The following is a 12448-nucleotide window of genomic DNA, read 5'->3' on the forward strand; positions in this document are numbered from 1 at the left end:
CCAAAGAAACTGGAGTATTTCTGCTACCACAGGTAACGCCCCCAGGGGCCACAAAAAAATGCATGTTCATTGTAGTTATGGCTATGATTTTCAGACCTGGACGCTATGGCCATCATGAACTCAGTAATGGAATACCAGCAATATGCAAGTAGTATCATGAAAACTTCTGAGTTATACATCAGGTCAGATTAATTCCCCACCATCAGTCCTTTCAGTTGTTAACATCAGACTGGTGTTATGTAGTCGTGTTGGGTAAGAAAAGGGTTTACAAAAACATCTTTTATTCCTACAGCTGTGAATATTTTAAATAAGATGTCATGGAAGATGGTTATTTTAATTTTGCTTTCATTTTGAAGACTTTTTTTGGTTGTCATATTCTTGTATTATTACAGACTGCAATTTTTTACTCTAAAGCCAAATGTGCCAAATATGAATTTATGTTGCTTTGTGACTATTCTATTCTATTCAGCTCTATACTTCACTTCCTGTTCCCTAATGCCCTGTTCCCTAACACACACACACACACACACACACACACACACACACACATATATATATATATATATATATATATATATATATATATATATATATATATATATATATATATATATATATATATATATATATATATATATATATGGAGAACTGACCACTGACCAGAGAGGTTTAAGATTACACCCATCACCGGGTCACGCTTCGGTAACAAGCCCACATTGTTAGAGCCCACATTTAATTTTAGTGATGGAAAATAATAATATCTTTTTATCCAAAATATCAAAGCAAATAGTTTAATACAAAATACAATGGAGTGCAGTTTTATTACAGTTTAAATGCATTATGTGACACATCTGCTTAGATACTCAGTTGAAAAACATAATTATGTTTAAGGATAAATTATAAAATATCAAATAATAACTGGCATTTACAGAATTTCTGATCCAGTTAGCATCACATTCAATAAATAAGCACGTTATTACCAACTATCCTAATCTTGAGTGGAAGAATAGTAGAATGTTTAAATAGAAATATTATAATGATTATTGTGCTTACATGTCAAACGCTAGTTTATTTTTGCAGCAGAACTGTAACAAAAGGCAATAAAAAATGGTCTATAAGCACATTTTATAAAACATTTTCTTCAAGAAACAATTATGTTCCCCCCCCCCCCCCCCCATTTCGGCTGAAGAGTAAATATACCCTGTTCTCTAAATTAACCACGTGCCTAAAGGTGAGGCAGGGGGTTGTTTGAACAGTAAGTGGTGTTTCATCAGGTCCCCATTACTGTGATAGCATTATGCATAATTCACGTGGGGCTTTAAAGGACCCCTGGAGTCACAGCATGGCCTCTTGGGAGTTATGAAGGCTCGTTTTCTGCAGAGTCAAAAATTATACAATGTTGGTATGATGGAGATAGAGAGAGAGAGACTAGGAAGCAGAAAGGAAGAGAGGGAGATGGACCGTGGCCAATGATCAGCAAGCAGAATAGCTAAAGTAGAGAGATAGAAGAGATTTCATAAAGGCTACTCATCACAGGCCGATAATGCGACCATGTCACCGAGGACGATCGGAGAAATAAAGCCGGATATGAAGCAAGAGGTGATGAAGAGCCGCCAGGTGGTTTAGACCATCTATTCATTTTATTCATTAGTCCGGGTCATTTGATGGAAGCGCCGGCGGGGAGAACGGGTTATCGGGAAGCTTTAGATCATAGCCTGAAACACATTTTGTCCTCAATATGAAGTCGAAGTCCAAAATCCGCCAATAGCGGGAGCTTGGGAACAAAACCGAATTCGTAGGTCGCATGTTTTAAATAATTATCTACATCTCACGTTTTCCCTCCCTTGATGTTCTCGAACGGAGGTGTGTGGAGAACAGAGCGATTCGACCCTGCAGCCGATGCCCGGAGAAAAAAGCAGCCTGTGTGCAGGCAGCTGTGGACAACAGGAAGGTGGTACCCACGAGTCGGTGTTTATTATCTGGGATCTGACTCCGGAGGCACGTCGCTGAGGTATGGGCTGCGCTCCCAGTATCCACGTCTCTCAGAGCGGGGTGATCTACTGCCGAGACTCAGACGAATCCAACTCCCCCCACCAGACCACCACCATCTCTCAGGGCAACGCAACCACGCTCCACGGGCTCTTCATCAAGACCGATGCGGCCGAGACCATCCCTTCCGTCATCACCTACCAGAGTCGGCACTCGCGCAACAACTCGTGCCGGGATCGCAAGGAGAACAGCGGAGGGCACATCCGCATCGAGGCCGAGACGCAGACCAGCCACACCAGCGTCAAGGTACAGTGGCTGTGACAGAACCGAACATGGGTGTGCTGGCATATGGTCACCGCATCAGCAGAGTCGTGAGTGAAAAGCGCACTTGCGAGAGGGCCATTGTTGTTGTTGTTTGTTAGTTGATGAGGCCCAAACCTGTGGGTCCGGGATTAGAAATCTGGCTGCAGTTCATTCAATCCCTCCTCATTAATTCGCCCTGTGTCAAGCCATGCCTGCAGCCAGCCATGTGTGTAACAATGATGATAATTGAATGTATGACATATGACAGTGGCCTTACTAAAGGATCTGGTGTAGGCAGGGTGTTATGCTGCATAATTGCATTTTAATGCACAAAATGTGTTAATCTTAAGAATGAGCTTACACGTTGACTGAGGACTCTGTAGCAGTGTGTAACACAGTAAGAAGATAAGGGCATTTTAAGTTTCTATTGAAGAGTACCTGCAGAAGATGGACCATATTTGTGTTTAGTATTTCTTTATAACACGTGTTTGCACCACACTCCACTTCATTGCATCCACAGGAGAGTTATAATTGCTCATAAATGCGTTACTAAGCACTTATACATGATTACATATGTACTCTGCAGTGTGTTATGAAACCATGTTCTATATAAGTACTACAGAGTTTTAAAGGCAAGAGTTACCAGAAGTTTTTACTTTACAAAAAAACCCAAACTCGGGTCTAGCTTTCCCTGAAATCCCCACTTAGCGTGTTTCTCGCCATCAGCCATCTCTTGTAGTCTAAATCTGTGCTATAAGAAAAGCTTGTTTGCAGGCTTTTGTTTATTATCTCTGAGTACAGCCCCAAAGCTCCAGGCAGCAACAAAATGCAAAGTGTGTTTCAGATTGCCTAAAGTCAGAGGATCAGCTCAGATTTGATAACTTTGGTTTATATCCTTTATATCAACCCCATTTATGACACTGTTTGCTTTAAGATGTGTAAAAACCTATTAATCTAATAAATTAAGTCATTATGAAGAGGATTACTATTTGAGTCATCGTGGAAAAAAGAATTAATTGCTATTAATTTAATGTAATAATCTGTAATGCAGGAGTCAAGCTTTCGGAAACAGCCACATTTTTGTGGATAAGTACATTAAATGTATTTCAAAGTTTTCAGAGAACACGTTTTTTAAAAATAAACACTATTTTTTATACTGAAAAAAATGGTAAGCGGCTCACTTAATCAACATATTGCAGATATTTAAAACGTTGATAACCACGTGAAAACTGAGACAAAACTGAGCACAGCGCTGCTCTGCTCTGCTTAGCAGTTTTCAAATCTTTTCATGAAGTTCGTGTGCTTTTTACTTGATGAAGGATTTCTCTCATGAGGAAGCATGTGAACAGATACTTCTTCATATTTATGATCAAACCCCAGAGGATATAACTGTGTTTTGCTAAGAAGTAGTCTAGCAGATGATCATGTCATCAGACTCTGAGAATACATTAACCCATTCAGGCCTGGATGAGATTCAGAGACTTTTATCTCTGAGGCTAGCATGGTTCCAGTTGTTTTTGATTGTTCATATTAAAAAGCTTTTAAATTGTCCTTATTTCACATTTGTGGATAGTCTTTAACACTTTTCATTCATTTTTCCTGATATTTGTCTTGTCTGCTCCTAATATGGAAGAAATTTGGCACGCGTGAAACGACAAGACATCGATATGACATGAGTCATTCCCACGAATGAAAACATTTAGTCACCTTAACCTAGACTTCTTGCCAGGAGCTGGAATTATAGCAAACAGTTTGGTAACATTTAGGTTCAGCAGTTGAGTACTTTTTATAGATTTGTGTCATGAGTTAAGTGTAGCTCAGACAGTGTGTGTGTGTCCTGGTTTGTCAGCAGTTCCTTACCGCTCTCTCTCAGTACCCCCCTCCATGACTGAGACAGGATCAATGATGCCATTTATTATTAAAGCCATCTGCCTTACCCTGCAGGATCTTGATCATCTGACACAGTGTTGATCACACTCCTGTGTGTGTGCGTGTGTGTGTGTGTGTGTGTGTGTGTGTGTGTGTGTGTGTGTGTGTGTGTGTGTGTGTGTGTGTGTGTGTGTGTGTGTGTGTGTGTGCATGTTTATATACACCAGTCATTTGTTTACCCCTCTGGTCAGTACATCAGGAGTGTGAACAGTCACATGTAAAGAACCGGTACTGGTTTCCCCACAGGGCTTTATGCCAAGGCGCTGATTTAAAAAAGGAATACACCAACAAAAGCATGAATTGGCAGATTCTCACAATCAACCAGACACATTTTGTTTAGAACACAGACTGTATTTAAAAGATGGAAGTAATTTTTGTGACGTGACCCACTGGTTCCTGGAGTCTGCAACTCCTCTTTGTTGGTGCTGATGGTTTCCAAGGTCACAAGGGACCATATTCAGACCATAGGGTGAAGTGCAAAATTATCAGCTTATGCTAGCAAACTTGGTTAGCAAGGTGCATCTGCATTACACAGACTCACATTTCTGCTTATACTGCAGAGAAACAAACTTAAATACCGGAATCCCAGTCTTTGTTTCAGACAGCACGCATGTTATTTGTTAGATAATTTCATTGAAAATGCTCAAATCAGCGCAAACACTCTAAAGACGGCTAGTTCACTAGTACGTTATGGTTGTCAGTGTTGCTCATGCAAATGTCAACTTGCATAGTAGCAGATGCTAACACATTTGGTGTTGTTTCGGCACCTAGTTTAGTTTCGGTAACCCAGTGTTAGAGGCTGGGTTAGAGACACAAATGTACAAATAAGTTTGTCTTTACTAGCATTTAATAACACTTCAGGGTAGGGGAATAGAGATTGTCAGATGACAGAGAGGGAGTGTGCCGCATCAGTTGGAAAAGATGAGACGTTCTGAAGAAAACTGCAGAAAATCCCACGTACCTCAAGCACTGCATTTCTGCAGGTTGATGTCACAGTTGGCATCCGCAATGACCAACACAACAATCATAACCACAACTATAGAGACTTTAATTAGAGGACATGAGCCATAGCAGATACGATCTGCCCATATTAGCACTCCTGTTAAAAAAGAGGCCATGCCTCTAACTCTAGGCCTTAATTGTTAATTATATATTATTTAATGAATTCTATATTGTTGGAGCAAATCGGCTTTAGAGGCCAAAAACCTTTGTACCAGGCTATGCATTATTTACATGTTATAACGTGATAGTCCCTGGGGATTGACTCATATTTAACAAGTCCAACGTGGATTAAACATGCAAAAATTCAGCAATGATAAAGTTCTGTGTTCTTAAAAAATAAAATAAACCAGACCAAACCCAGTTAACACAATTCTTATAAATTCATGCCAGTTTGTAGAAGGTCTATTTTAAGTTTTTTCTTTGGCAAACAAAAGTGAGATCAGGATTGGAACAGAATGTTGCTGCTGGTAATACATAAAGTTGTAGGTCAGCAACAAACAGACCAGTGCTATGATGAGAAGATACACCATATAATTTGTGAAGATGCAATTTATTCTGCAAAGTCAGCATATCTAATAAACAGACAAAACACATAATAACCAAGAAAATGTTTATCATATAAATTGTGAGACTGGATCCATTATACTTTGTTTCATTGGCTTTCCAGATTGTAATTTTGATTTACACATGACAACTGTGCAAGTATGCACACCAAACCAAAGCTAAGCATACACAAACCTCACGTCCTTTGTAATGCATCAAAACCAAAGCAAGAGCCCTACAAGCATTAGAGTCCCTCCTCCTCTCTAATTACTCTTTAACTCAGATTATTGATTTCATTTAAACACATCAGTGATGTCTTGCATAACAGTAAGAAGTAACAATGTAACAATTTATTTTGCTATTAAGGAGAACTCGTACATCCACTGCAAGCTCTGTGTTCTCTTTTTATTTTAGGTATGAGCCTGTTTTTCACACTAAAAAACAACTTTTTTTTGCCATAAATATAAGATTAAAAACATAAAAATATATAATATAATATATATATAAAATATAATATTAAAAACATTCAAATGAGCTTTTTGTTTGGATGGGGGGTGGGAAACCTATGTCAGTGTTTTACACAGCACTGATGCAGCAGTGAATTTTTTAGCTGTTTGTAAGGATGACAGCACTGAACAAGTGAATCGTAAAGTCACAGATGGGAAAGGCCCATGGACATCTTAATGCAGAGGTTCAAGAAGAAGAATTCAACAGAAGCCTGCATTACAAAGCAGGATTAGGGGCTTAGCGAGCCAACTTCAGTTTTAACCCTGGGTTTTCTGTGTTACCAAGGTGGGTTCATCGTCACAGTAACACGTTTAGCCTACTCGTGAAGAGGTTTTGCTTGAGATAAGAGATCATCGCATACAAAACCACTTCAAATTGGCCAGTCAGTTCTCTGGCACATAGTCTCACCATTCCTGAAGTTAGCCTACTTGCCAGTTCTTCTCATCTTTCCTTCGTTGATTTGAGTAGAATCACACAATAATACAGCACTTTTATTATACACATACAAACACACTAGCACAGCACTGCTGTGGCTGTCTTGCTCTGGGTCTGCACTATGTGATCAATCTCTTCATATTTTTCTAATATAGTTTTTCTTTATTTACAAAATATGCTGCTCTGCTGCAGTTAGACTTATCATGTTTGTAAGTGGTCATATGTAGTTATGTATTTGCATGCTCTTGTAGCTAGATTAGGTAACCCTAAGTTGATATATTGGGTTTCGTTTTCTAAGGTTTTACATGTCAGAATATAATAAAAATCATCTTAAATCTTATAGATACTAAATAATAGTCACAAAGTATTGTAGTGTCATTATTTATTTAACAAAAGCTGAGCCAAAATGTAGAAACTATGAAAACTAACTACACCCCGTGATTCATTTGCTTGTAGAACCACCTTTAGCAGAATAGCTTGAAGTAACTTGAAGTAGTTTTTCTCTGTATGACTTCATCAGTCTTTCATATCACCATGGAGGAATTTTGGCCAACTCTGATTTACAACATTGCTTCAGTTCATTGAGGTTTATGGACTTTCATTTATGCACAGCTTTCTTTTTTGATCAGGCTCAGCTCTAGATTCTGACTGGGCCATTGCAGCATTGTGATTCTTTTCTTTTCCAGTTATTCTGTTACAGATTTTCTGGTGTTTCTTGGGATAATTGTCCTATTGCACGAAGCCTTTTTGGCTGAGCTTTAGCTGTTGGAAAGATGGGCTCACATTTGACTCTAGAATGCCTCTAGAGGAGTTTATGGTCAACTCAATGACTGCAAGGTGCACGGGACCTGTGAATGCAAAACAAGCCCACACCATCATCATAATTAACACTGTTTGTGCTAATATGCTGTGTTTGGTTTTCACCAATCATGTGCTGCCATGTTATTTTTAAGAGGGAAGAGGCTTTCTTCTGGCAACCCTCCAAAACAAGCCATACTTGTCAAGTGTTTTTCTAATTGTACTGTCTGGCTTATTTGTACTGAACTTTAACATTTCACATGCTAACTGAGGCCTGTAGAGTCTGACATGTAGCTCTCAGGATTTCTGAGCATTGGGATCAATTTGCTGGTACATCCAGTCAGCGGATTATTAGGAACTTGAATGTGTTCCACTTGTGAAGAATCTTTCTTTGTCTAGAATCATGGACTTCAAATTGTTTGGAAATTACTTTTAATCCTTATCAGACTGATGGGCAGCATACATTCCTTTTTTAAGTTCATCGGTAATTTATCTTCTCCTTGGCACTGTGTTAACACACACCTGAATGCTTCAGGCCAGTAAACTACCTATACTTCTGTTTTTGTAGAGGAGCTCACCCTTGCTGATGATCAGTTAATCAAGTGCATTTAATTGCAAGATGAAGCAGTGAGGGTGTACTTAGCTTTTCTGTGTTATTTATTTAGTTTTTTTCTATGGTGACTGAGCAGTACCAGGAACAATCATGCTTAAATACTGAAATTGAGTTTCCCTCGCCAAATGGTAAACGACTGTATTTTTTACTCCACATAAAGTTGACTGAAAGCTCCTCCTGCTTGAGACCTACAGGATGATGCAGGACTTAGGTTGGGTTCCCAATCCACTCATGTAAGTTGGAGAGTAACACTACAATAGCAACCTCCTTAAGTCCCAGCATATAAATAGGAACAGAATAAACTAAACAGTTCGCAGTTACATTGCAGCTGAAACAGGGTGAATGTTGATACTGTTAATATTTACAGCTCCAGTCAAATTGGACTCCTCAGTCAACATGGCGTGCAAAGTGTTGGACTCAACCCGACTCAACCTTAAGGCAAATACCTAGATCGTTACATAGAGGCATACTGAGAAGCTTTGATTTTGACCGATTTCTTCAAATGCTGTTCTGTGTGGCAGCTCTTTGAGTGCCAACCTGCTTCCTAACAATGACTAGATTAACATGTAATGTTTAACTTATTCCCTGACATTAACTAATAACATTGACAATTCTAATAAAAATATCTTAGCATGTTTTCAAAATGCTAAATTATGCAAACCAAACATGATAAATCCAGAAACGTGATCAAGAGCTGTTATTCTCTACAGTTCTACAGTTTGCTGTTACTTGTAGGATGAACCTAACACCTAAAGGTAGCAGTCAAGAAGTTTGTTCAGACGACAGCTTTAAGCCACGTCAAAATATCAGACTCTCACTGTAAGCTTATCATTGACTTCATGCTGTGGACAGAAGTCTAACAGATAAGACAGAGGCCGACCTCAAGTCCATGTAGACATTCTAAGAAGGCCACTTCAGTGCAGATAAGGTGAGGCCTTGTTGCAAGGACTGTGATTCATGCAGACACCAAGGCCTGGTGTTAACAATGATGAGGAACCTAATTCGATAAGCACCAAGTGTTTGGTATTTATCTGGCAATATACAAAATGAAAATCCAAAACATTTCTTTATTGGTTTCGATAAACTTGAAAGTGACATAATGCATAGAAGCAGAAAAAAAGATTTATCCCTGCTCTGAAGGACACAGTAACGTCATTCTGTATCACTTCTGATTTCTAAACAGTCTGACTTTCAACAAAAGAGCCACTCATAAGGTCGAATCTACACGAGAAATTCCCCCGCTTTGTCATTACTCAAAACAATTACACTCTGGCCCGTAAGGCGTTTCTGTTCTCTAGCCATGCTGTAAACTAGCTAGTCATCTTCATAATCTAACATCAACAGAGAAAACACCTTCAAAGGACCACATCAAACATACACTAAGTTTGTTACGTTTATTGCATTCTGGGGAATAAACTGTTCAATTAAATGTGCTGCGAAATGTTTGATGGTCCTTCACAATGAAAGCAATGTTTGATCTGTATCATAACAATGTGTGTACAGTATATGCAATGACATTATATACCTGGCCTCAGGAAACAATTAAGGGGTTATTTATACAGCACCTTTCAAAGCCAACATTACAAATTGCTTCACAAAAACAAAGACTGAAATTACTCCAAGATGAAGGCAGCTCCAACGTTCAGAAGTTTGTAATTAGTCGAAGATCTAAGTCATAGGCTTAATAACCGAAGCCATTTTTAAGGGGGGTGGGAAGGAAGGGCTGTGTGACGTGAAATATTAGGTTTGTGTGTTGTATGTTACTTTGTGGTATAATTAATTTAGCAAAATGTGTGAAAAAACAAAAATAAAACAAAAACCAATAAACCGTCCCTTTTCAGGGGATTTTTGTTTTGTTTTGTTTCCCATTTTTGCTTGGAAGAAAAGAGACTCAAATGATTATTCATATTAACTATTTGTATACTTATCTATCTACTGCTGAGTTGTTCTGAATTTTGTGAACACTGGTGTCATGTTTTAAAATGCCAAATCAAACACTATATACAGAACCACTGCATATTGACTGTCAACTGGAGAGTATAACATCACATTTTGGGGTGGCTGTAGCTCAGGAGGTGGAGCAGGTCATCTACTGATTGGAAGGTTGGTGGTTTGATCCCTGTCTCCCACTTGTCTGCATGCCAAATATCCTTGGGTAGTTAGTAAGCGCTTAAAAGCATAGGTGGGTGAATGTGGTATGTTGTGTAGAGCACTTTGAGTACTCCGGGAGAGTAGAAAAACGCTATATAAGAATCACTCAATGTACATTTTCATGAAAATCAAAAGAGATTGGATTTTTAAAAGCACATAAAAAATAATAGTCACTTTGTGTGTGACGATGTTTGTGCAAAGTGTTGTTCAGATTGGCTCGCCCATTAAGGAGGAGATAGGGTACATATACTACATGTACATATACAATTATAATAAGTTATACTCTGTAGTTTTTTGTTTGTTCGTTTTCCAGAGTTACAGATATCCTTGAAAGCTCACTTAAAACGTAACCAGCAATTCAGTACAGCAAAGTAGCTTATTTGTCCATTGTGATCATAGATACTAGCATACACTATATGGGCCACACGTCTTAATCTTTGAATTCATGTGTTTTTAGTCCCATTGCTACAGTTAGTCAAAGACCTGTCCGTGCAGTCTGCCTTTCAAAACATTTTGAAAGAATGGTTTGTTCTAAAGAGCTCGCTGAATTTGAGTGTGGTGCTATAATAGGATTCCACCATTGCAACAAATCAGTTTCTTCAAGTTCTTCAAGAAATCAAGTTTCTTCACTCCTAGATATCCTGCAATTAAGTGTAAATGGTATTTTGGAACCACAGCAACTGCCAAGTGTCAGAACACAGAAAGTTACAGAGCGAGGTCATTGAGTGACTGTTTAATATTGCTAATTTTTGCTATTACACTATTGTTTCCACTGTAATCGCCATAATAAGATGTTATGAAAATGTGATATGTGTTTAAATACTGTAGATCAATAAATCTTTAAACCCCTATTATTCATTTGTGTAATCAACAAACATTGTTTCTTAATTTCTTTACATCGCATGAGGTAGTGGGACATGCAGCATAATTTGGCAATTAATTATGGCCTGAATCAATAAACAGAAATGACTTGATTATTTTTTTTGTTAATTTGTGTTGTACTGTACGTTGTACAGCAGCAGCATCCTTTTACAGTGTTTAGCTCTGTTTACAAAGAACATATTACTGTAATTTAGTGTATTTTTGTGCCATTTTGTTAAAGTGCATCTTTGCAGTATATTTTGCGACTTGTTGCTGTAACAGTGTAGTGTGTAAAAGTAGATTATGATTTTTTTTAAAGGTTTTAACAGAGCAAAAGTTCTGTACAGGAGCTATACAAGAAGATTGTCCTAAAACGACCTGCCTGATTTCTGACAGCTGCTGGTAGTATGGGACATTTAATTAAAACCAATAATTTATTTTATCTTGTTCTTGAGAAAAGGCTTATATGGCTTGTTTCACAAACCTGGACATGACAACTGAATACTTTATAAAGAAGAGTGAAAAAACTTTTACCTTACCTTTCTGCCAGGACACTGGCTGCACGATATAATTCAACTTGTATTACAGCTGCATTACATTGAGACTGAGCTTAAATAAACATATTATGCTGTAGTTGCTTTTCAGTTCAGTGACTTTGAGAATCCTCTGTTCCCTCTCTGTCATTCTACATATCTGCTGGTGTTGGATTCAAACAAAAAACAGATGATACAAATTATGTTCTTTGAAAACAAATTTTGTCTCATGTCATGGTTAATGGGCCTCTTTTAATACTCCATAAAGCATTAGGTCAGTCAGTCTTTCAACCAAGTTTAATTTATAAGCCATCGGCATCAACTTTATTTATTTTTTTCATTTTCTGTTAGCTAGGTTGTTGGTTTTCAGCTGCTGTGGATATACAAGAAAGCTTTCATAGTCTCATTTATACCTGTTATTTTAACACGAAGAAGCATCTGTCTCTGCACTCGATCCAAAGTCTTCTTTCACTTACTTCCTCTTAATGTCTATTCGTGAGGACTCTGTCAGCTATTCTAAGAAGAGATGGTCCCCAATGATGGCTTTCCTTAACACTTCTTCCATCATCTTCTAACTAACTTAGCTGACTCATCCTTCTCCAAATTGATCTCTCAGCACTGGTTAACAGTCCCATTTCTACTGCCTTCCTTCCTGTTCTGTTTCACATCTGGCTGTATCGTCCTCAAGTAAAACAAAATTGCTCGTATACTCAAGAAACCAACACTCAAACCCAATTATATATTTTGAAACTGGGCTTCTTGTTGTCACTGAAGCACTAAACAA

At 38.2% G+C, this 12448-nt stretch overlaps 1 protein-coding gene across 1 annotated transcript in view; it reads left to right on the forward strand.

Annotated features, from left to right (window-relative positions):
• Positions 1-1405: 1405 nt before the first annotated feature.
• Positions 1406-12448, forward strand: part of pde8b (phosphodiesterase 8B) — a 45936-nt gene continuing 34893 nt past the window's right edge. Inside the window, exon 1 of the mRNA XM_026173151.2 lies at positions 1406-2295. Within this exon, the coding sequence (XP_026028936.1) occupies positions 2014-2295 (282 nt within the window). The 5' untranslated portion in view covers positions 1406-2013. The remainder of the gene's footprint in view (positions 2296-12448) is intronic.

Source organism: Astatotilapia calliptera, chromosome 7 (genome assembly GCF_964374335.1).
Source record: "Astatotilapia calliptera chromosome 7, fAstCal68.1, whole genome shotgun sequence".
Taxonomy (NCBI): Eukaryota; Metazoa; Chordata; class Actinopteri; order Cichliformes; family Cichlidae; genus Astatotilapia; species Astatotilapia calliptera.